General features: G+C 46.8%; 2 protein-coding genes across 6 annotated transcripts in view; both read left to right on the plus strand.

Annotated features, from left to right (window-relative positions):
• The first annotated feature begins 193 nt into the window (after nt 1–193).
• Nucleotides 194–9,486, plus strand: RPS6 (ribosomal protein S6). The gene is made up of 6 exons (XM_061570679.1): nt 194–300; nt 1,646–1,777; nt 2,953–3,163; nt 3,676–3,822; nt 5,988–6,145; nt 9,273–9,486. Exons 1-6 carry the CDS (start codon nt 295–297, stop codon nt 9,366–9,368), a joined length of 750 nt encoding a protein of 249 aa, XP_061426663.1. The 5' UTR covers nt 194–294; the 3' UTR covers nt 9,369–9,486.
• Nucleotides 9,487–12,549: 3,063 nt separating this feature from the next.
• Nucleotides 12,550–24,388, plus strand: part of LOC133354282 (C-myc promoter-binding protein-like) — an 88,219-nt gene continuing 76,380 nt past the window's right edge. For all 5 annotated transcript variants that reach the window (XM_061571005.1, XM_061571009.1, XM_061571006.1 and 2 more), the window contains exon 1: nt 12,550–12,772. The gene's annotated coding sequence lies outside the window, so the exon portion shown is untranslated. The remainder of the gene's footprint in view (nt 12,773–24,388) is intronic.

Here is a 24,388-nt window from a genome sequence, read left to right on the forward strand (position 1 = left end):
ATACTGTAATCCTCCATAATACAGGGGGTTGGTTATCCTGTAATCCTACCAAAAATAACGTTGAGCGCTCTCCTATTGCTAGATTTGCAGTTACACGTGCACCCGCGACTTCTCGCGATAACACCGCGATCGTCCAGGCGCAAGCTCTCGCGAGATTTCTAAGCTCCTCCCACTAACCCCTTTGACCCCGCCCCCTTTCACCCGCCCCCTTCTCCCACCACCTTACCCCGCGCATGCGCAGAACGCCTCTCCCTCTCTCTCTCCACAGGCCCTACGGGTTGGTGCGGCCTAACCATGAAGGTAAAGTTATACTTCGCTAATTTCGCCCAAGCAGGACGATGGGGCGCAAATAGCGCTACGGGCGGGTACTTGGGAAGCTCGACTACGAACCGAGTCGCGTTGCGCGTCGTCGCGATGAGGCGATGGGTGCCGATGGTGGTGGATTTTGTTTGCTATCGGCTCGGGTGGATTTTGGTGGTTGGTGTAACATGGCGGTGTGTGGGCATGGTAGCCTCGCTCGTGGGCCTTTGCTGCACGCGAATCGCCGCTTAAGAGACTTTAAAACACGTGTCCTTCTGAACGCTCGCATTAATTCACGTGTTTTTTGCAACATTTGCAGACGGTGAATTGTGTTTTTAATATTGCGGCCGTACAGTGATCGTACAGTGGTTTGATTGAGGCCTTCATTGGAAAGTTCGTGCGAATTTTCTAGTCGAGGCCTGTAATGGGTATAATGTATGTTTCAAACTCTAATCTTATACCACCACAGGGAATTTGTTTTATGTATCTGGAAACGAATTGCGTTTCCTGAGAGACTGAACCGCTTTGTAGGTATACTGGCCCATGTCATTTGAATGTTGAATTCCCACCACTATCTCAAGATACCATCGCCACGTTTACCTTGATTTTTTAAAATCGTAATTATTGTAGTCCAGACAATTCCTGTGCTTAGAAAAATAAGCACTGCTGCACTGTGCTGGGAAACTGCAATGCAATCATGTACGCTACAACTTTGATTCATTATTCGGCTCGTTAAAGTTCTGTTGCTCAATTCGATTTGAAAGTTGCTTGGATGAGCGACCACCGTGCATAACCGGTGTTCTAGGCTGCTGATGGAGGCTACTTTGTGCGCAGCATAGGGTAGGGCAAAAAAAAATCCATTGTGTTGTACGGTACTTGTGTACTCCCACGGTCGCCATGCTCTGCGCCTTCAAGAAGTTTGGTCGAAGAGCCAATGTGTGTACTTGGGGGGTAGGGGGAGCGGTGGCGCAGTGGTTTATGCACTGCTACGATATCCGAACCGGTCTTTCCCTTGCCCCCCCCCCCCCGCCTTCACCGCCCACATTTCAATGCGTGGTGAAGTATGGTCAAACAACCCACATGGCAGAGGTTTTTATCCCATAGTGGACCGGACAAATGTTTGCACATTATATATTTTGCTATGAGAATTATACAATATACATTAATGTTGGCTGCACTTGATTAGCACCCAGCACCAGGGCTTGAACCATGGACCTTAGTGGTACTGGTTCAGAATAAGAACCCAATATTGATCCTTTAGAGCTATCCAGTTACCTGTTGACGCCTGTTGACATGCGAAGGCTTATGCTGCTTTAAACACATTCTCCCTGTCCTGTGCTCGCAGCTCAACATCTCATTCCCAGCCACGGGCTGCCAGAAGCTCATCGAGGTGGACGATGAACGAAAGCTTCGCAGCTTCTACGAGAAGCGCATGGCCACGGAGGTGTCCGCTGACTGCCTGGGCGACGAGTGGAAGGTGAGAGGGGGGGTGGGTGGGTTCGCAAGGCCCTTGTGTTCGTGCTACTATGACCAGCGGAGAAATATGCCGGCACAGGGCTGGGTCAAATAGCCTGGGTTCACACAGCACTTCGGTCTGGCCAAACTTATTAGATTATTGCGGTTCCAGAATCTCTGGGACACTTCTTAATTGCAAGGCCCGTGGGCCACTGGCAGCCTTTAGTTGTAGCCCATGATGTGAAAGTGGGCCCTTCTTTGAAAATTAGTGAAGTCTGAGATCAGACTCTTTTTAAACTGAACCACATGCTTAGCGCAGGGTCAATCCCAGAACCAGCCACCGATGTCATAAAGATGCAAGACATGGTTTTAGTGCAGTGCTTCTCAAGATTTGGATGTATTTGGCCGAGGGCAGCGGTGGCAGAGTGGTTTGCTCGCTGCGCTGTGAACATGGTGACCTCATTTAGAACCGTCCAATCCTGTGTGTTGGGAGAACCACCAGCCTGTGTTTTGCAGAAGTGCTTTGAAATCCCTTGGAAGTGACTTTTATCCACACGAAGTGGTGCCCTTCATAGCACGCCTTGTTACAGATAAATGGTGCATGCAAGTCAAATTGTAATTTTTAGTTCACATCGCTTTAATTCGCCCAATTGAAGTGAAAACTAATTATGATGGTTTTAGTACAGTCATCAGTGATTGGGTAGACATCTATTGGCTATAATTGAGTCTGCTATTTAATATTTGGCTTGATTTGAAGTGTCAGTAGTGTCTGTTCAATGCTCTGCCCAGGTGATATCAGTGTGTGCACGTTTATTAATGTGTGCATGCATTTCTATGGGTTTTTACTTACGTTTCCTACCACCTGAAATTGACCAAAACTCACAATGCAGGATCTTCCTGAAAAAGTTAAAAAGACCGATGCTTTCCTGGTTAGATAAAGGGAACTAGTCTTATATTTTGGCTTTTAGCTGGATGTATGTTAGATATCAAATTTCTCAAGACAACACCTTCCTGCAAAGTCTAGAGATATGACCTGGCATTTTTGGGTAAATGCTTGATATTATTTGCCCTCGTGTAGCGGTTATGCTCTCTTTTTTTCTCCCCTCACGGGAGATCGTCTGTTCGCCTCTGACTTTTGGCAATTGCCACGCTCACGTTATGGCGGGTCTCGCCCCCTCTTGCTGCTGCCACCCCCAGGGCTACGTGGTGCGCATCAGCGGAGGCAACGACAAGCAGGGCTTCCCCATGAAGCAGGGCGTGCTCACCAACGGGCGCGTGCGTCTGCTGCTTAGCAAGGGCCACTCGTGCTACCGCCCGCGTCGCACGGGCGAGCGCAAGCGCAAATCGGTGCGCGGTTGCATCGTCGACGCCAACCTGAGCGTGCTCAACTTGGTGATCGTCAAGAAGGGTGAGTCCTCAAGCCCATCTCCCTGTGGTTGTGTGGATTTTTCTCCAGGTCCTCCGGTTTTTCGCTAAACAGTTAGAAACGTGCGTTGAGAGCATTTAGTTGCTATACATTCCCACATTTTAAGCCACTTTGTTGAGCTATCATTTGTGGCCAGTTCGCTTCTGACAAAGAGCTATATAGCTCAGTGGGTCTTACCTGGTAAAATAAATAGTGTAGTTTTCTTGCTCGCGCTCTGTACTGGGATCTTGTAAAAAAAAAGGTGAGTCCCTCATGTCATCACTGACCTCTAGAGCATGGCTGGAGTGCCATGGGAATTGCGTTGCAGTGGTTAGGGTGATGTGCTGTGAACCTGGCGGCCTCGGTTTAAATTCCAGGCCTTGGCTAACATTGGTGGCATCAGAATTTCACCACCATGTGTATTTGCATTGCGATTGACCCATCGGCTTGAAGTTGGAGTGTGTGGCTCATGCAGAGGTCGAGGTGTAACTTTTGCTTATTTTGGTGTTGCGAAGGCGAGAAGGACATCCCCGGCCTGACCGACACCACCATCCCTCGCCGCCTGGGACCCAAGCGTGCCAGCAAGATCCGCAAGCTCTTCAACCTCTCAAAGGAGGACGACGTGAGGAAATACGTGGTCAGGAGACCACTCACCAAGGAAGGTGCGTGGTTTGGTGCTCGGGAGCGGTGAATGGTATTAGACATGCATATAATGCAGGACAAATTGGGTCAATATAGCATCTAAATGTGACTGCACCTCAAGGTCCTGTACAGATGTCGAGGATATTTATATTGTACATGGAAGCAGTCGGTCATATCGAGAGCAAACAAGTATAACCCGTAAAAACAAAGTTTTTCCCTAAATCCTTTATATGCGTGGCAGCTAGAGTCCTCTCGTCCTCTGGCTTGAGATGGCTGCCACCTATGGGTCAGATGATTGCATTGCACCATTAAGCAATTGGTAATTAAATATAATATTTTTGTCCTAAAAAGTGGAAAATTTTGAAAAAAAAATTTCACGAACATTAATTGTCACGCACAACGAGTCTGTGTGGAAAATGTCAGCTCGATTGGATCACGGGAAGTGGGTTAAAAAACGACCGAAAAATTTGCACGGTCGTAAGCAAGCAAGCGAACTTAATATAAAGGATTTAAAAAGGAAGTTCTTTATCCTGCACTTGGACAGGTAATTAATAGCACAGATGGCTGTGGGGAATTTTAGAATGGGGGCAGCAGAGGAGAAACGGTGACCTTCCACAGCCTAGGTTCAATGGGGGCTTCAATTGCTGGCATTGCTTTCTGGCATGGAGGGGAGTAGAGAGATCAGATGGAAGACTTAATTAAGCAGTGGCGAGTTAATGGAGGATTGTGAAGACATTGAATGTGATCTTAATTGTTACATTCATTATACAATCATTGTCGATGACAGCTGTCATGTATTGGACTGTTTAAGTATGATTTTTTTGTAATTGGTATCACGTGGTCCCTGTATCCACGAGTGGTAACCCTGAATTGTGACACTGCATCGAATCGTGATGTGCCGAGCCACCATGCCATGGAGCCATCACTGCACTGTGATGATGGGTCAGAATGCTATAGAGGTACCTCAGGTGAAATATGTCGTGGGTTCAATAGCCACAGCTGATAACATATATAGGTTCGCCATGGTATTGGGGCTTGTAAAAATAGTATCTGAGTGGTTCGATAAATTGCTGAATCAATACGCTGGAGAGGCATCGTTTTAGTAAATAAAATTGTAAAAATCCCAGTTGGTTGGACATGTAAAATGTGCCGCTATATTTTGGTAGTTTTTTTGTATATAAAATGCGTTTTCATCTATTTGCCAAATGCTCATGTTTTAACAATAGCATGCAGCGTTTTTCAATGGCACGCTTTTAAATGAACACGTCTCTTGGAGATAAACATCCACTCTCTTGACAAGGGCAAAAAAAACAGCGTCCATTTGGTACGATTAAACAGGCGGGCTCGACAACTCAAAAAACATCCAGAGAATTGTTGGTAGGAAGCCCTGCTGAATGCTTAATGATTCACAAGTGGTTGCAGTGCCTTTGGAATGCATTCGCTTGGATTTGTTTTGTTTCCTCCGAGTGAGGCAGCTTCCAGTGGCAAGGTCACTAGGGGTCTGCTTTTATGAGCTTCTGAATGAATTGCTCCAATATCATTTGTGCAGTAAATCTGCTCTCAGAGTGCATATTTTTTTGTGCAGGCTGTATAGGTTTTTGTTTGTATTGAACTGGCCCCGCGCATGAATTGATTGGTACGAGCATGTCATTTGTAAATGTTTGAAATGGCATTGCTGTGACCAAACTGATGTAATCCTTAGGCTAAAGTGAGAATTTAATATTTTATCTCACAAGATTTCAATGTCGGTCTAATAGAGCCATTGTGCACTCATATCAGCCACCATCCAAAAATTGATTGCCTGCGACTAAATAAAATATTGACTGCCTGCTGTGTGTCTCATGCAAGACTACTAAATGCATCTATAAGTGCATGCATTGGGTGAAGAAAGATTAAATAAAAACTAGTACCTGTTTGCTTTAGATGTGTGACAATGGTGTGTCCCCTCAGCAGTAATCATCAAACAACCCCCGTCATTACACAGCATGGCCCTTGGCCAGGCAGTGGTTTAACAAAAGGGCGGTCTTTTTTATTTTCTGTTTACAAAACTTCACACATCGAACAATCTGTTCGTCTCTCACGGGCCACGTAAGCTTATACAGCAACGAGTGGCGGCCAGCTCGTTAAAATAAATCTCGGGCGTGCATTTATGGACCGGGGCTGTTTGCGATCGTTGACCACGCAGGCAAGAAGCCGCGCTCCAAGGCGCCCAAGATCCAGCGGCTGGTGACGCCGCGCGTACTGCAGCATAAGCGCCGCCGCATCGCCCTCAAGAAGCGACGCACGCTCAAGAACAAGGAGCAGGCGGCTGATTACGCACGCCTGCTCGCCAAGAGGCTCAAGGTGAGAAGGGCCCGGGCCGGCCACATCGCGCCCCCACCGTGTGTGCTGGGTGCTCCGTACGGAGGGGCCAGGTGGTTTAGTTTGCCGAGGGTCGGTCGTGCTCGCTTCTTTTTCAAGCCTTTCGAGCAATTCGCCCGGAATGTGCCCCCGATCTCGTCGGTTTTCTGAAGCAACAAAGCAGTCGAGCCTCGATTGTGCTTGGGTGTGGGCGACAACCATGCGTACAATACGTATCGCGGGCTGCTACAGGAGAGCTCCGTTGCAGGCAGCAGGGGGCAGTGCAGCAGTCAATTTGCTATACTGTACTTGAGTATTTGGTTGCTGTAAATTTCCATGCGATAAGCCCACTAAGTTGAGCTATCATTTGTGGCCAGGTCGCTTCTGAAAAAGAGCTCTATAGCTCTGGGTTTTATCTGGAAAAATAGTGAAATTGTTTAGTTTAATACTTTCCTGTGTTTTAAACCTTAACTAGCGTGGTGAAGTTTTAGTCGACCTCCACGATCCACAGCATGGGAAAACCCCTTTTCTAATAGTGGATTGACAACTGGGCTGTCTATACATGTGCAATGCTTGATGTTGGGCCAATCACAGTTTCATTATAGCTTTTATAGTCTACTATAGGCATGTAAATATGCATGGATTCATCTTTAAATTAGAGTATTACTTTTCGATTTTAAGCTTTCGTGACTGCACGGATTCATCTTCTTGGTTCTTTCGGTAAAGTTACGTGACTTTACCGAAAGAACCAAGAAGATAGAGTGTTACTATATAATGCATACAAAATCCACCCTGTGATGTCAATACCATTTGTGATTCGTATATGTGGTATGTCGTGGATTAATTTGTCCCCTAAGGTACTTGAGGGGTTACATTTCACCATAGTTGTAAACCCAATTTTGTTATCGAATCACGACCCTGAATGATGAATTACAATTCCAAAATTGCGAGCGAGGAGACGTATAACACGCAATCTTTCTTTGAGTTCTATTCAATTGGCATTCGTGTTTCAATCCCTCTTTTATTTACAGGGCTCTGTAATGATTGGTCATGGCAGAAATGTCTAATGAAGAGCCAGGTTTTATGTACGAACTCTTAAGATTGCTTTTCTACATTGACTGTAGATACTCGTATGAGGGAATGATGTGCCAGTCTAGATTATGGGAGCTTCTGCACATTTTTCCAGCTAATGTTTTTTAACTCTTGATGGCTCAAAGAATGTAGGACTTTTACTCGTTAGCATAAAACCACGACACTGTGTGCCATTTCGTGAACAAGAGCACCACTTTTCAGTTATTGGGTGGCAAAATAAGCACACGGATTTTAATATGGAGAGTGAAATGGCTGGTGTGAACCAAACGCACCGTTTCCAAACAGTTTGGCATTACGTAATCACTTCTGTGTAATTGTACCATCTCCGCATAGTGCATATTTAAACTAAAACATTTGAGTGGAGTAGGCAGATCATAGCATGGTGAAGCAGCTCTCCAATTGGCCATGGCACTCAATACGATTTCCGTCTGGGGCTGTCTTGTTTTCGTGATGAGAGGTTCCCGTCACTTTAAGCATTTTTGTTCTATGCCTCTAGTTAAAAGCCTCCATCCTGCATCATGCCAGAGTATTTACTGGGTTACTGTGCCTTGGGTCCCCCGTGGCTTATGCTTTGTTGGCTCGACTCTGCCTTAACTGTGTGACCTTGGCTTTGCACTGGTTGTGTGCATCTCGTGAGTGGTGATACTTTGGTCATGCTCTTGCACAGGTCACGGTGTAGATGGGTTTTGCTCGGCTATGCATGACGCGTTAGCAATAAACTATAAATTTTGTGCTAAACAATAACCCCCACATAACCACAAGGGGTCACCGCAGTACTCCCATTGCATTCTCAACGTCTCCCATAATGAGAAATGTTAGAAGCTTTTAAATGCTGTTGACATAGTGCAGGAGGTATTCAACGGCAGTAATGACACATTTTTACACCTGGCCTGTCGCCTAACTTTTACACGAAAACACTGTCTCCCTCGCTCCCTCTAGATTGCAATAAATATTCATGGAAGTTGAGTGCTTTTGATGTCGATGTATCAAACGTATTCGACTTAAAAAATGAGTGTGCACAGTAAATGATGAAGGCCCTGTAATTGTGCTATAATGCTTTAACAAACTCGAGGCCTGGAAAAGGTGGGAAACTGAAGTAATTGTTTTGCTCGCGATGGAGAAATGTACAATCAGTCTCACTCAAAGTGCCTTCCGCAATCTGCATCCCGCCCGTGTCCTGTGCTCTCGTGAAACGGGAAAATAGTTGGAACTGATACAAAAAAACGAACTTTGAAAACCAAAAATCAAATTAAACCCCGCACTGCAAGCAGTTGCAAGTTTAGTTTCAAGGAGAGGCACACAGCAAGCGATAGGAAATTGGGTTTGACACTCCAAGCGTGTGGCTTGGTTGGGTCACGTGGAGTCATTGCACCACTTTTGGCCTCATAAATCCAAGCCGTTGGTATTAATTTCTCCCAACGAACGTGTATATTTTTAAAACCTAGTAAACATCGTTTTCGTAAGAAAATTATATGCGAAAATATGTTAGTTTTCTTCCCGTATCTGAATTTGACACCATTGCAAAATCAAAACGGTTATTTGAGCAGTGGTCATTTGTGTTCCAGGCCTTGAGCCAGTGATAGAAATTACCTCTTCCTGTGCTCAGAACCGTTGAGTTAATAGAACAGCCACTGTTCCAACAAGTGATGTTGAGATTTTGGTCCTTATTTTATCGACCCTCGAGTGATGAATGTCTGGAATTTAAACAAATTATCCCCTGTGCCTAAGTTTCAACGGTTGTCTAATAGCTCACATATGTGTTTTCCAGTTGAGCTGTGTGTTGTGCAATTGAACAAGATGCTGTACAATCTGAAAACACCGAAACGATTTCTTGATTGGAAGCCTAACTGTGCTACCAGCTGAGCTCTTCAAAGTACATGTTCATGGCACCCGTGCATTACTGTTCTTGATTCCCCTCTGCCGAGCTGGTCACAGGGATCCCTCTGTACCAGTTGCCCTCACAAGTCGATACTATGACGTGCGATTGCTGCAACAGCGGTTTAATCACCCCTCCCCCTCATTCACTGTCCATCTGCAGGAGGCGAAGGAGAAGCGGCAGGAGCAAATCGCCAAGCGCCGTCGCATCTCCTCGCTGCGCGCCTCCACCTCCAAGTCCGAGTCGAGCCAGAAGTGAAGCGCTCCCCATGCTGCCTTGTCGGCGCGAGGCTTGGCTGTGGAGCTGCGCTCATGTCAGCACCCGCGCAGCTCTGTAACATGTCGTTTGCCACAATAAATGGACGTCGGAAAATTGAGCACCGCCTGTGCGTCTTGTGCTTAATTTTTGTTGTTACTCGATGCGCGTAAAAATGTGTTGCGGCTTTTAAGGATTGGGGTTGTAATTGAACGAAGCCTTTGCAGTTTTATACTGTCGTTTAGTTTTGATAATAATTGTGCATGGCGATGCATCCCTGTCAGCCATCACGCTTTGGAGATCAGGAGGTGGTAGGGGTGGATTGATACATCCCTCGAAATTTAGATTTTTAAGCACAATGTATGAACAGATCTAAAAAAAACAAGGTTTTCAAGTAGTCTTCGCATGATTTGAAGCTTTCGTGACTGCAGGAATCCATACTCTGGTTCTTTCGGTAAAGTCACGTAGGTATAAAATAAATCACGACGTTTTGGGCGCAACACAAGCGTCCATCAGGTGTGTTGTTCCCGATTTTATTTTATACCTACGTGACTATAGCGAAAGAACCAAAGAGTATAGTCTTTGCATACAGCCTCTACAGGTGCAACTGTTTATCACATTCTTATGAATGAATCCTGATTTACAGCAGTGGAACGGTAGGTTTGCATACCGCACTGAACCTGGTGCCTTGAGTTTTTTCCCTGTTGGGGCTTACATTGGCAAGTGATCTGAACCTGACCAGTGGTAAACTATGGTCAAACAACCCCCATGATTGGCATGGCATGGGGAAGTCTTCATGCAGCAGTGATGAATATCTCAACATTTTTATCCATTTGTAACATTGAATCAGGATTCATCAAGTCACCCACTTAAAAAACGCTGGGCTGACAGCCAATAAATGGCAGTACACCAAGTTGGTTTGTGAATGAAGCGATCTTTAGCTTATTTTCTCGAGGTATTCCACCCACGCATTTTTGTGAAGACTTAGCCGGACATTGGAATGCAGGATTTTCCTAGGAAAGCTGAAAGCTTTGGGATTTATGTTCGTGCACTGTGGCTTCCTGGCATCCAGAACACTCCTTGCCATGTAATTTACAAAAAAAAATCCCAATGCAGTATCCTCGTTGAAAATATAATCTTATGACTTGGGAGTTAACCACGTCAGAAGAGGGAGATGTGGAGTTGTGCCAGAGCCAATTACGCATGGCTGGGACGAGTTGAGGCATCGTTTTTTAAAGTGAGAAGTCATGCGTGAGGAAGGCAGTATCAGTTGCCATGCATTGATGAGTTTGGATTGAGTTGTCGGGTTGGGTGTGTTACGCATAAGGGATAAGCTTATGCGGGGTCTATGATTTGTATGTACATTATATGGGCAAACGCACTTGATGTACATGTTTGCATGCAAGAACAGCTGCGTTTCTGTGAAGTGCACTACGACGTGAACAAAGCATATCTTCTCACTGACACTTTAAACGTCAACGCAGTACAAGCAAAAAGGAGAATTGTGCAATGCCTGCGCTTAAAATGATCAACTGGATACTTAAGGGGAGGACCAAAACTATATATCCGTAATGCAAGCTGGGTTTCCCTATCACAACACGCCTGCTCTTAATGGGGTCTGCCTAATTATACAGCACGACTACAGGCCACGCATGTGCCTACACCCGTATTGTATGAGGGCCTCCAGAAGAGATCCAATAACATCACGGCGCAATGCCCGATCCACAAATAAACACGTTCCTGCGGAGGGAGCTGGTAGGCACGTTGGGTTGCTCGGTCAATGGCCAGGGTCAACAGCGGCGTGGTGTATTCCGCAAATATGCCAGACAGAGCGGGCACAAGCCGGCGTGAGTAGGTTAAACGTTGAGTTTTATAAGGGCACCACGGGGTGACCAGCCCCTCTCCACCCAGCCCTACCCCCACCCTCCACACCCAGCCCCTCCCTGCACGACGAACACAATAATCCCCTGTGGGCTGGTGTAACCAGGAGGTTCCTACCATTATGACATTTGATATAGCGTCATGCAATTGCATCCCCACAACGCTACACGGAGACATCGCAGCCATCCAGGTGGTGGCCTGGCCACCTGAATGTGACATCGTCGTTGCTCTGCATCTACATCAGCAGCCATACGAAAGAACCAAAGCCTCCACGTTCTAGAGTGAGTCAGTCATTTCTCACCCTCACAAGTAAGCCCCCTGTTATGGTGTGAAGTGTCTGTATATTAGGTACGGCATGTACTGTTATTAAATAGGGTTGCAATGTGCTGAAAGAAACCCGACTACCTACTGAAGCATGGTCGTTAATGAAAACGGAACAATTGTAAAGTGTATCGAAGCGTTGGGGAGATGCATGCCAGGGCATTACACCGACACACAAGCAGTCAAAAATGCAAACAAAAAGAAACAACTCTGATAATGATATGCACTGTTCTTAAAGTCAATACCTTTCATATCATTATCAGAGTTGTTTCATTTTGTTAGCATTTTGACTGCTTGTGTTGTGGTTATTGCAAACATGATCCCTTGTATAAAGGTGTCAGTTTTGTACCAGTTAAAAGGGTAAAAACCTATTACTATATTTTGCCACTGGAAAAGGAGGTCTCATAGTGATGAATATAGTATACTACCATATTGATCCGTAAAAATGTTTGGCTTCGGCCACCTCGTCGTTTGCCAAAATAGTCAACCCTCCGCAACCCTACAATAACCCGAACCCTTGCGTTTTAAAACAACAGCATCGTCCTATATCCCACGTACCATAAACTCAACAGCCCCTCCCTGCACGTGTCACAAACTGTCCCAGTAAAAAATTAATAAAAGTATAATAATAATAAAAATACTTTTATTAATTTAAATTGTTTTACCTACGTGACTTTACCGAAAAAACCTAACAATATGAATCCTTGCAGTCACGAAAGCTTCAAATCTAGAATGTCCCAGTCAACACGTGCCCACACGTGCGGGAAGACGCACATTGATTTTGTGGGCGTGGCCTCTTTACACGCCGGCGGAAGTGACGTCCGGGCCGTAACCCTTGCCTTGTGATAGGTCGATTCCGGGAGTGGGCGTGGCGCGTGGGTCGTGGGGGGGTTGGGCTGTTGGCGGAGTGATACGTTCCCCACATGGCCCCTCCGAGCGAACAAAGTGAAGCGGCTACCCCCCCCACCCCCCACCACCAACCTCATGGCGCCGCTTCACAGTCGCGCGCTTACTTCTGTGTCGCTGCGCCGCGTGCGCACTTGATTCGCATGGGGGGGTGGTGGGGGTCGCCTTGAAAACGAAACATTTGCGATTAAACATTAAATAACGAGAAAAGTTTCGTGGGGAAGGGTTTTTTTTATTTATTTGACGCTTCGTTCAAACACCGAGCGAGCGAGGACGAGCTTCCAGCTTCACGACTGTCGGTGAGTGCGTGGATTTTTTGTGTGTTTTGTTTGTATCTGCTGTAGTGGAGCTGTGGGTGGTGTTGTTGTTGTTGTTATAAGGCTGATGATGTCCCCTTACTACTTTACTTACGTGAAGTGCTATTGTTCATCGTTAGCGTGTCGCATTGTGCTCGTGCGTACACGGTGCAAAGGGAAAACACAAGCAAAGTTGTTGGCAGAGAGCGGTGAAAGCGACACATTGATTGTTTCGAGGTCTATGGGGGGCTCTTACAGCCTTCAACAAGCACGCACTAATGACCGGCGTGGTGAAGTATGGTCAAATTACCGCACTCAAGGTGTGATGTGACCCCCCCTCCCTCCCCAACCCACATCTTATAGCAGTGTGTGTCTTAATAGGTTAATACTCTGAGTTTTTTTCGGTAAAGTCACGTAGGTAAAAATAAAAAAATAAAATATTTTATTTCTATTATTTATAAAAAAAAATAGAAATAATATTATTTAATTTCTATTATAATTTCAACAATTTTTATTATTTATTTTTACCTACGTGACTTTACCGAAAAAAACCTCAGAGTATAAATCCTTGCAGTCACGAAAGCTTCAAATCTAGAATGAATAGGTTAAGTTTAACACGTTATAATGATCAAACTTGCCAACCCATACGGTTCACCCAGTATTATTGTGCTGGGGCATTGAGACCACACGGCGTTTCAGCCCTTTCAATGCGTGCTAAACATTCAATGCGTGCTAAACATTCAATGCGTGCTAAATATTGGTGTTTTTTTTGGGTCTATTTGTGTTTCTACCTCGTAATGGGATTTTGTAGGATGAACATTGATATTTACAAGGGCCACTGGGTGATCATTAAGGTCTGAATCTGCCCGTAATAAGGCAGGGGGCATTGATAAGGGATTAGACATGTTATAAAATGCCTTTGTGCGGCATGGCACTTGTGCGTGTAGCAGTGGCACTTTAACGTGGTGCAATGTACAGGGTCACGAAATATACAACAACCTTAGTGGCGGTGACGTCACCACGACGCTTGTGCCAGGCCACGTGCACCTTGAGGCCACGTGAAGTGTCGAACGCCCGCTGGCAGGAGGTCACGGGGCAGACCCAGCAGGTACCACGGGTCGACTGACTGAGATTAGTGAGATGACTGGCTGATGCACCACCTGTGCCCCCTACTGTGCTAACTTGCTGTGCTTTATCCACCCGGCGCTCCGCTCGTTGTTGTGAGCGTCGCTCCTCTGCCCTCCGTTTTTGTTGGAGGGCGACTGCCTCCAACTGCTCAGTAGCCTCAAGGTGCACCTAGCCTGGCACTGCCCAGTAGTAGCGTCTTTCACGAGCCTCCTCCACAGAGGCCGATCTTGACACCGCTGGTACCAGTCATCGGCAAGTCCACTCAGCTCCACGTGCTCCTGTACCACATCACTCCATCTCTTCTCTAGCCCGTGCTGCGCCCGTTTAGCCCCCTCGCAATATACGAACCCTGATTGATGTGCACACGCACTGAGTGTACACAGCAACGGTGGTTGTCCTTTGGATGTACCTACCAGGTATGTTGCGGGATGGACTGAACATGGTCATGGCAATGTGGAATGTGTCCCCTCTGCATGTCTCTGTTCGTTCTGATTGGGTAGGCAGACTTGACTTTATACCAAGCGGGTGTTCGGAGGCGTTCATCCAGCAGTGGATGAAGGCGGATATTTATTTGTGTGCAACATGGAATTAGTGGTTCTTGTGCCACCGTTCTCTCTCCCATTACCTCACTGCCCCAGCTCTCCACTACCGTCTCCTCTCTCACTCTCGCATCTCTCCACTCACTCCAATCTTCTCACATCTCTCCCGTCTCTCCACTCACTCCAATCTTCTCCTATCTCTCTCACTCTCACATCTCTCCACTCACTCCAATCTTCTCACATCTCTCCCGTCTTTCCACTCACTCCCATCTCCTCCTATCTCTCTCTCACTCTCACATCTCTCCACTCACTCCAATCTTCTCCTATCTCTCTCGCATCTCTCTCTCCCGTCTCTCCACTCACTCCAATCTCCTCCTATCCCTCTCACTCTCACATCTCTCCACTCACTCCAATCTTCTCACATCTCTCCCGTCTCTCCACTCACTCCAATCTTCTCCTATCTCTCTCACTCTCACATCTCTCCACTCACTCCAATCTTCTCCTATCTCTCTCGCATCTCTCTCTCCCGTCTCTCCACTCACTCCAATCTCCTCCTATCTCTCTCACTCTCACATCTCTCCACTCACTCCAATCTTCTCACATCTCTCCCGTCTTTCCACTCCCATATCCTCCTATCTCTCTCACATCTCTCCACTCACTCCCATCTCCTATCTCTCTCACTCTCACATCTCTCCACTCACTCCCATATCCTCCTATCTCTCCACTCACTCCCATCTTCTCCTATCACTCTCACATCTCTCCACTCCCATCTTCTCCCATCTCTCCCCTCACTCCCATGTCTCTCACTCTCCCATCTCTCTCCTCACGCCCTCATCTCCTCTCCCATCACAGGCGAAAGCCCATTGATATTCACGATCTATTCCCACCTGTATCCGAGGATATTCGTAGGCACATTTGGAACACCGATGACATCACCCCCAGGGTCGTTAGCATACACCTTTCATCAGGTGGCACGGTTCGATATTGCTATGTAGAAATTTACTCGGCAGCTGCAGCAAGAATCTTAACTGATCCTCTGCAAATCACTGACCACTCTATCCCGGTTTTCCTTTCACATCATCCCAGCACTTACTACGGTAGTATACTGCCTTTGAAAAGGACTAAATTGCTCCTCAATTATTAAACCAATTATCCTGAGCGTGGGTTATTATTCAGTGTGAGCTATTGCGCGTGTAATCGGTCATCTGATAATTCATGTGTGTGGTTATATTTAATTGTTAATGCTTAATGTTGTGTGTCGGTGTTCCTGGTGATAATTGTTGCTATGTCTCACTCCACCACCACCAAAAAACAAAGACAAAGATCCCCCGTATAGCCTGAACAGACTTGGGGCAAGTGCTGTTAGCAAGCACCTATGAAAGCCGACACGACACACAAGGGGGTGGGTGGCCAGCACCACGCCCGGCCGCCTTTGTCTCTGCAGTGGTGATGATTTTACACACCGCACCAGGTACCAATTTGAGGCTAAGTCGACCTAGGGGAGGCCCAGGACCGGTTCAGATAATTTTCGCTTGTGTTGGCCGTGAGCGGGAATCGAACTCGGGTCACCAGATCCGTAGCGCAGCATGCTTACCACTACACTACCGCTCCCCAACCACCACCACCGCACGCGCCATGTGCTGATTGCGCGATGTTGGCTTTTCATGCGCGGAAATTCATGCGGAGAAGCGAATTTATTGTTACAAAAGGAAAGCGGCGTTGGTGGACGGCATCACTCAGGGGGTCGGGGCGGGGGGCGGCTGCGTGCAAACCACATCCCAAGGACCCCTAAATAAATTAAACCCGTTTTTTATTTCCATCCGAGAGCCCCGTTGGGAGATGGTTTCTGTTTAACGAGAGAGACCTGCATCCAGTAAATGCCAGCCTTTTGTTTACGACAAGCTGAAAAAGCCCATTATTAACAGTCAGGACCACTCAGCTTGCCAGAATTCTGTGGGATGATGACGCACAGGTAATGAGTTCAAGTCCCGGTCAATGTCAGCTTGGCCCCATGAATTGTTTTACTGAGATCCAGCAGTGGATTAATCAATCGTAAGTTATCAAGTTGCTTGTTTTAAGGAATCTCCACTAAAATAACTGGTTATGTAAAAATAATAACTGGTTTTCTTTCACTTGCCACTTGGAGGAAAGAAAGATGTTGACATTTTGACTCCCTGGCTTTCTTCTGGAAGTATTAAGGGTTGGGGAGTGAGTCAAACAGTCCTTGCTTGGTATGTGGCTTTAGATAGTATGTGAATACACTTTTTATCTGGCCGAAGTATAATTGTAGAATGCATTTCGTGGAGCGAGGAAGCCTATCAGAGTCGTAACTTGTATCAGGAGGGTCTTGTATTCGGACATTTGCCAAATTCCATTGTGGGAGGAAACCGCTTTTCCCAGAGAAAACCAACACTGTTTTCATGATGGGATAGCTCTCTTAAACTGCACAGTGATAGATTTAAGAATCCATTGCTGGTCAACCATTTAATGAGCACCTCACAGCTCAAACGTACAACACCTGGTATGCACAGGCATTCTCACATGTAAGTACTCGCCAGATTAAACCTTATTCTTGCGAGACCCAATAATATTTGGCGCATTCGTTGTGATTTGGTTGTAGGATGGCGAATGTCTGGTTGTGTGCGTGTGTGTTAAAATTGATCTTTAGTCTGGATGGATGTAGACAACAACGATGGATATCTGATACTGGCAAAAAAAGGTATCCCATGCTCTGATAAGTGCATTGGCTTTCTACTGTTCACTTTTTGGCCTTCTCTGGTCTGGCACTAGTGAGACTAGGCCATAAAGAAGGCTCTCTCTGGTGTAGGCCAATCCGTTTCAAAGATAATATGCATTTATATAATCAGAGCATGTTATGTTTGCATGTTCACCACAGGTACGTGTGGTTAATGCAGACTTGATTTCTTGCAAAAAGTTTATATTCGGTGTTTGAATATCTTAACACCTGTTTTATTGCCAGAAAGAGTAAAACCTAGTCTTATTTATTTTGCAACAACAATAGAACTTGGCAGGAGATGGGGATGGGTTTGGCCCTGTGGTTAAGAAGTGGGCTCCACGGTCTGGCTTCGATTTGACAAACTACAGAAGTGAGTAAGGTGTTTTTCTCAATGTTACACTGAATGTGTTTGCGTGACTTCCGCCTTCTAGGGGGTTGTAAATGCCCTCCCCTCCGAATGTGCGCTTCTTTGAAGAATCTCTCGCTGCCCTTTTCGTTCTCACACACCACCCTTCCTCCCCATCTTCTCGTTGCTGCTCATAGTTGACCGAGCGTTGAGGACCTCTCACCACGTGGAGCGAAACGGTTGCCGGAGCAGATATTTTGTACGAAACTTTCCTCGCTCGCTTTATTATTTTACGCAACCAAACTACCACCATCACCACCCTTTTAAGTTTCTGAACCGGCAATTGAACTTTGTTCTCCCAGAAACTCGGTTGTAGTAGCACAGCCGCCACTAGTCGACCTACGTGGGATTTTAAGCGAATTTTGAATTTACAATGTAAGAGTCGAGTGATACACCACTTGCAGCCAGACAAAATTCTCAACATATCAAAGCCACCAGAGCGATGCACGGTTAAATCTGGATTGAAAACTCATTTCTTTGCAACTGCTTTTCGTGCTTTATGTGTTGTCCTTCCCCCCCCCCCACACCTACGTACGGGGCGAAAGAAGTTCAATCATACATACCCTAATAGTTGCGGGGGGAAATCGTCCAAAACCATTCTGAATTGCTCCCTTGTTGACAACTTTCGGAGTACGTCACAGAACAGTCTGTACGCGTGGCCTGGAAATATTTTTTTTAATATTGACCACACAGGACAATTGTTTTGCAGACGCTTTCTGTAAACACCGCGCGTCTCTTTTTTTTAAAGGCACAATCGCGTCCTTGGTAAGATATCTCTCGCTACGTACCCTCCAGATCTGCTGCCAAACACGTGAAAGTTTAGTAACAGGACGACAAAATTTTCATGTAGATTTGAACCAAAAAACTGCAACACGCACCGGCAAAGTGCGTCCAGGTGCTCGCGAGGTTAATTCTCTGCTACTGACGTGTCATTCACAATGGACGAATTCCCGAAAGCGAAGATACTTTCGCCCCACGCTCTGTCAGCCTAGGGCGCGTAATGCCAAACCGCGGGTGCACATCAGGAGTGTTGAGAGAGACCGCAAAGACAGGTTTTTGCGTGGAAGAACGGCTCGCCGGCACGTCGAATTACGTCCTGTTTCTATACTTACACCAGGCAAGTGCATTGTAATGCAAACCAGAGCGCTGCCTTGTCACCATTTTTTTTAATTCACCAGCCCCGTGCTTTTTTATTTTATTTAAAGACACAGAGGGCTCTCTTATACGAAGCCTGGTTGGTACTGTCCAGGGCAAGTGTTGTTTACGAGCTCCGACTGATAGTGGCAGGAGGACCACTCACGTGATGAAGTGGTGGGGTCAAGCATCACGCATCGTACAAAGCAAAGTTCAGTCCTTCCAACTGTTTGGGGCAAGCGCTGTCAGTGAGCACCCGTTAAGGACTGGCGTGGCATTTCATGGGGTGGGAGGGGGGGGGACCCACATGCTTTGACCGCCTTTGTTGATGTTTTTCATCACGGCAAGAATTTGTTTGGGGCCGAGTTGACCTAGACGAGGGGAGCCATGATACGTTTAGATACAACTTGCCACTTAAATTATCCATGGATAGATATTAAACCCAGGTCTACTATTTTCTACATGTACTCACAGACCCGGGCACCTGGGTCTTTCCAGCACCAGTATGATTACGCAGTTAAGGTTAGTCTGCATCTTTCGTGTTGCAGCGATGCATCGACTCGTATTGAACGTTTAGCTCACGGTACATTTATCGGTTCGTTTGTGGCCTGTAAGCATCGCTGATTTTCGATTCACGTATGTTCTGCTCGGTGCATTCACGTAACCCTCTACGGCAACGAGCGTCTGCTCAATTCCACCACGATGTAAAAAAAAAAACATCGATTCCGAATTATGACAATTCATAGAATTGCCAATTTTTGTGGTTTGACTGGATGGACAATTGTTCGACATCATGAATCATTAACATCTCTTTGTCACTCCACTGCTGGATGCAAGTGTCCCCGCACCGAAGCGGTAATGGGGCTTGATTAAGTATACCACGCTGGTCAGTGTGGGGTTCGGTGACAAGGGATGGATGTGCGGTGCGAGATTCAAGAACCGGAGGACAAGTACAGTACGGTACTGGCATCACTCGCCACCGATAGGCTTCGGAAGAATTGGACTCCGGTGGCCCGGTTTGCAGTGCTGTACTTATCGCAGTGTGATGACTAACCTCTGCACCAACCCTCGTGAGACCGCTCGTGACTATAAGAGACGATTAGAGAACATTCGCGGGCATTCCGGTGAGAGAGAGAAAAAAACCTACATATGGACGCGTCGAGAGCAGAGGAAAAAACCAGCACACAACGCATCTCAAGCAGTGAGCCCCCCACCCACCCACCACACCATTGCGTTGGCGTTGTCCTGGGGTGACAAGCGAAGCAGCTCATTTTACATCCCTCCCCTCCATTCACTTCCTGCTGGTTGGGTCAGTGGGTGGGGTGCCCACCACCATCATCTCTTCCCCACACCTCGGCAGGTCTCCCCGCCTCGTGCCCCCTTTAACATGGCAGGTGTGCTCAGCGCCAGCAGCCTTTGGCCAGCCGCTATGGATGTGTGAGATTGCGTGACAATTCAACAGTCCCCCGTGTGCCAGCCACGGCGGCAAGGTCGGCGAGTGAGGTTTCTTGCACGGAGCCGCCGTCCGTCCGCCCGTCTGATGAAGTGCACGATGATTATTGAAGCTCTCTGCCTCGTTCTTCTGATTCTTGTCGTACGGCTGCTGATGTAGATACAGAGCAACGTTGACAATTTCACATTTAGGTGGGTCAAGTCGGATAACCGCAGCGGGAGTGGAATCGCGCTGAGATGTTTCCTTCGTATTTGTGGATCGAGGCGCATTGCGTCGTTCCATGTTGCACGGTCTCTTCTGGATGACCATAGTCTCACACGCCTGGAGAGTTTATTTTATTTTCCATTTGTGCATCAGGTGTCCTGCCATCTACTGCCAATGTTTGTGCAGTGGATACGATTTAGGGTGGACCATGTGGGAAGATCAAACCCATGGATCTTCTGCGTTGGGTCTCCACTCTACTCTACCACCTCGTATATTCTGTCCCATGAAAGCTCTCTATGCTGCTCTTATGTTGTATACATATGCAATTGTTATGTTCATGTAATTGTTTGTTATAGTATTGAATACTGTGTGCTGTTCAGTGCTTTGAGCGTGGGAAGCATTCTCCTACAACCTTGCTCAATGAAAGAAACACATTGACTCTCAACTGCGACGCCTTCCGCGGTGCCGTTTGTTACTGGCTGCCTTGACGTTTTTTGAGGCCTTTGAGCCTTGCGCTCAGCAACCGTGATTTACTAAAATAACAGTAGTACAAAAAAATGATGTTAATAAGAAATGTCGACTATTCTCAGTCCACCAAATGGATGAAGGCCTCTCCCAAGCATTTGTGTGGGGGGTTTTATGACCAAATTTCACCACTCGTGCAATTTTACGAAGGCGTGGGAGGGAGAGCGGAACTTGGCCCAGTATCACTTTCCATGGATATCAGCCGTGGCCAGGAATCAAACTCGGGTGGCCAGGTTCATAGCGCAGTACACGATAACCCGCGGCCAACATCAGCGACGAGTGATATCTTACCTAGTTCTGGACTGCCTCCTGGCCAACGTGGTGAAATGCGGTGAAACAACCCTCGCGACTGGCGTGGCACCGGGAAGGCGTTCATCCAGCAGTGGATTGATGAGAGGCATGAAGGTTTCGATGGATGTTTTAAACCGAGCCGAATTTTTTGCGTACGTTCAATTGAAAAATGTGGTGCAATAATGTCTGTCTGGGAATATTTTTGTTAATATGTAAATGAAGTGGGCGTTTGCTGGCTGTTTTTAGAAAGTCTGCTCGTTGCAGATTGGTTAATCTGCCTTGGTGGCCCGAGTTCTAAGCGTGTGACTCTGTAAATATTTCGTCAAAGGCTCTAAGAGAGCCAGGGGTATTTTTTTCTTTCATTTACAGAATCGTGTATTTTTGCTGCGTGGAACACTGTGGTTTTGCAGTGTTTTAGTTGTCCAGGGCGCAGACTGGACATGAGTCCTGGATTCACTGGGGGCCGTTTAATATACGATGCTACTTTTCCCACATCAATCAAGCCCTTATCTTTAATAGTCGGGACAAATATGCTATCCCCGAAACGTAGCGTATGTCATATTTTGCGTAGTCAGTAAGGGTTGTTTTAACACGTTGCATAATTGAACCCGTTAAGATCGATTCTTTAAATCGGCGGTTCCCATGCCTTTTGGGCCCGCAGACTCACTGTTTTAACTCTCTAAACATGTTGAAGGATCACCATCGCAGTAATGGAATCCAGTGCGTTGTGGAAATAATGGCATCTGCGACAGTTCCACGGAACACTTCTTACAGCCTTGCAAAGACCGTAGGTTGGAAACGACTGCTTGAGATAATGAGATAATGATACACACACGCCTGCGAATTTAGGTGCGATAATCGATTATATTCGATTTGTATATGCGACGTGATGAGTTGACATCACCATAGAATCACTGTAAATGTTGCCATCGCATTTAAACAAAAAATCTATTATTTATCGATTCGCCAGCAGGGCTGCACGGTTTAACCGTGTAATATCGAGACCTCCACGGTAAGTAATGGCCAGGTGGGAGGAGAGGGGGGGTTTGAGCAACAGGCTTCTTTGACCTAATGTGGATGAGTTCAAACCGTGGTCATGGTCCAACCAGACACATCGTCATCAGAGCCACGAGCATCTTCCCATCAGCGAGGTCAGTACATCGAGTACCAGCTAATGTGAGGTTGCATCAGAAAGGTTCAGCCGTGTGCTGTTTGTTGCGTCACGTTCTTGAGAGAATGTTACCTGTCACTCTGTAGACGGTACCCGCCACTTTAAAGTTCATTAATCCTGCCAGCTCTTGATACTGTATGTGGATGCTATATATATGCCGCTAGTTGGAAACTCGTTCTTATTCAAGATATGAAATGGTAATAAATGTTTTTTTGCTGTGGATTTTTCACACCTGATGATGATTGCTTGTGTTGCAGTCGAAACGTCGTGAGAATTTTTTATTGTTTTATATTAATATTATTTGATTATTTCCCTTCTACGTGACTTTACCGAAAGAACCAAGAATATGAATCCCTGCAGTCACGAAAGCTTTAAATCAAAATTTAAACTTTATTTGTCAAAGAAGGAGTGCGTGCTCACGGGAATTTTTTTACCGCCTGACCCCTCGACTCGTGAGAAGAAGGGGGGGGGGTCACCACCCCCCTCGTGTAACACCTTCACACGCGCTGATGTCATTCTTCTTCCATCTACTCTGTCGATCATCTCTCTGAGACGTTCCGTTTTTATTTTGGCTCACCGTCCAACAAAGACGGTCGACTGCATCGCGCGCACGGCGCTTTCAGATCCGCCTCTGCGGCCGTCTGGAACACTCTTCCTCCCGATATTAAGAAGCCACTGGAGCTGTATGCACTTGTAAATCTCGATTGAAAACTCATTTCTTTAGAAGTGCTTTTTGTCTTTAGTTTGTTGTCCTTCGCTCGTACCTCCGATTATCACGGTTGGGCCAGCGTATGGTGCAATAGAAGTTCAGGCTTACATACGTCCTTGGCTGCTACTCCTTCAATATTCTTGACCATCATCCCTACTCGCCCATTTGCCCAAATACAATCCTGCCCATTCGCACGAACTGCATGTTAACAGTTGTAATTGTGTATTTTAAGCTACATGTGTGTTCCTTAGTCTATGTGTTCCTCTTTTTGTCTCGCAACGTAGATCCCAAACATGCACGTGTCTGCTGCTCTTTTTAGCACAATTGTATCTAAATTTCGTTCCTCTTTCTCGTTAATGATCACGTTTCTGATGCGCGTGTTACAAGCGAGCCCTCGGGGACGCACTGCAAAGCTGAACCGATGCCCCCAAAGCCACTTTTTTTTCAACAGCACTCTAAAGTTCAGGACAGCTCAAGGTATCATCGCTTAGCAGCGCAAAGGGTGGCCAGTTATTTCTGCCCCCCACCCCCCCCCCTGGCCTCAGTTTGCTTTGATGGCGACACCGTATCTTCCCTCTCCATTGGGACACGGCAATAGGCCAGCACCGAAAATAGACTCGGGCGGCAGTAGTAGTAGTAGTAGGTGGTGGCGGCGGTGGTGGCGGCGGCGGCGGCGGTGTTGGTGGCTACGCTTGCCTGTTGCGGAAAAACAGTGACCGAGTGCCAGCCCGTGCTGCTGCTGCTTTGTCTTTCGTATGGGCTGCTGATGTGGATGCAGAGCAACGACTTCAATTTCGCATCCAAGTGGTCAAGCCACAGATAACCACGTCGGGGGCAGCGGAGTGTAAACGCTGCGATTTCTCATCGTATTTGTGGATCAGGGGGGCGTTGCGTCGTTTATACGTTGTGCGGTCCGTTCTGGGACGAACTACAGGTGCACACTGCTGCAGCGTTTTTATTCTCCATTCGTGCATCAGGAATCCGCATCGACTACTCGTGGTTTGCGCAGTGGATGCGGTGCCGCTAAAGGGCAGGCACAAAGGTGCAGGCTGGACAGGGCAAAGGGCCTGATGTAGGAGGGCAGGGAGAGTGGGCTACAGGAGAGGAGTTTGCTGTTCGTGGTGCCTACAATTCAAGGAAGGGGGTGGTGGAGGCGGTGGTGCTGAAACCGTGATGAGTTTCTCTTCGCTGTGAACCTGCCCACCTGAGTTCGATTCCCGGCCACTGTTCACGTCGGATGCAAATGATCATCTGAAAAGGTTCCTGGGCCCACTCCCCTCCCCAGACTTCGCAAGCCCACAAAGTCTTGTGGTGGTTGTTGT

The sequence above is a fragment of the Lethenteron reissneri genome, chromosome 46, assembly GCF_015708825.2.
Source record: "Lethenteron reissneri isolate LAM-NWPU_2019-01 chromosome 46, ASM1570882v1, whole genome shotgun sequence".
NCBI classification, from domain to species: Eukaryota; Metazoa; Chordata; class Hyperoartia; order Petromyzontiformes; family Petromyzontidae; genus Lethenteron; species Lethenteron reissneri.

Excerpts from the sequence above, each read along its gene's own strand:
- RPS6 (XM_061570679.1), top strand. Across the intron at positions 3,164-3,675 it reads CTTGGTGATCGTCAAGAAGG|GCGAGAAGGACATCCCCGGC; the intron begins GTGAGTCCTCAA and ends GGTGTTGCGAAG. Across the intron at positions 3,823-5,987 it reads GAGACCACTCACCAAGGAAG|GCAAGAAGCCGCGCTCCAAG; the intron begins GTGCGTGGTTTG and ends TTGACCACGCAG.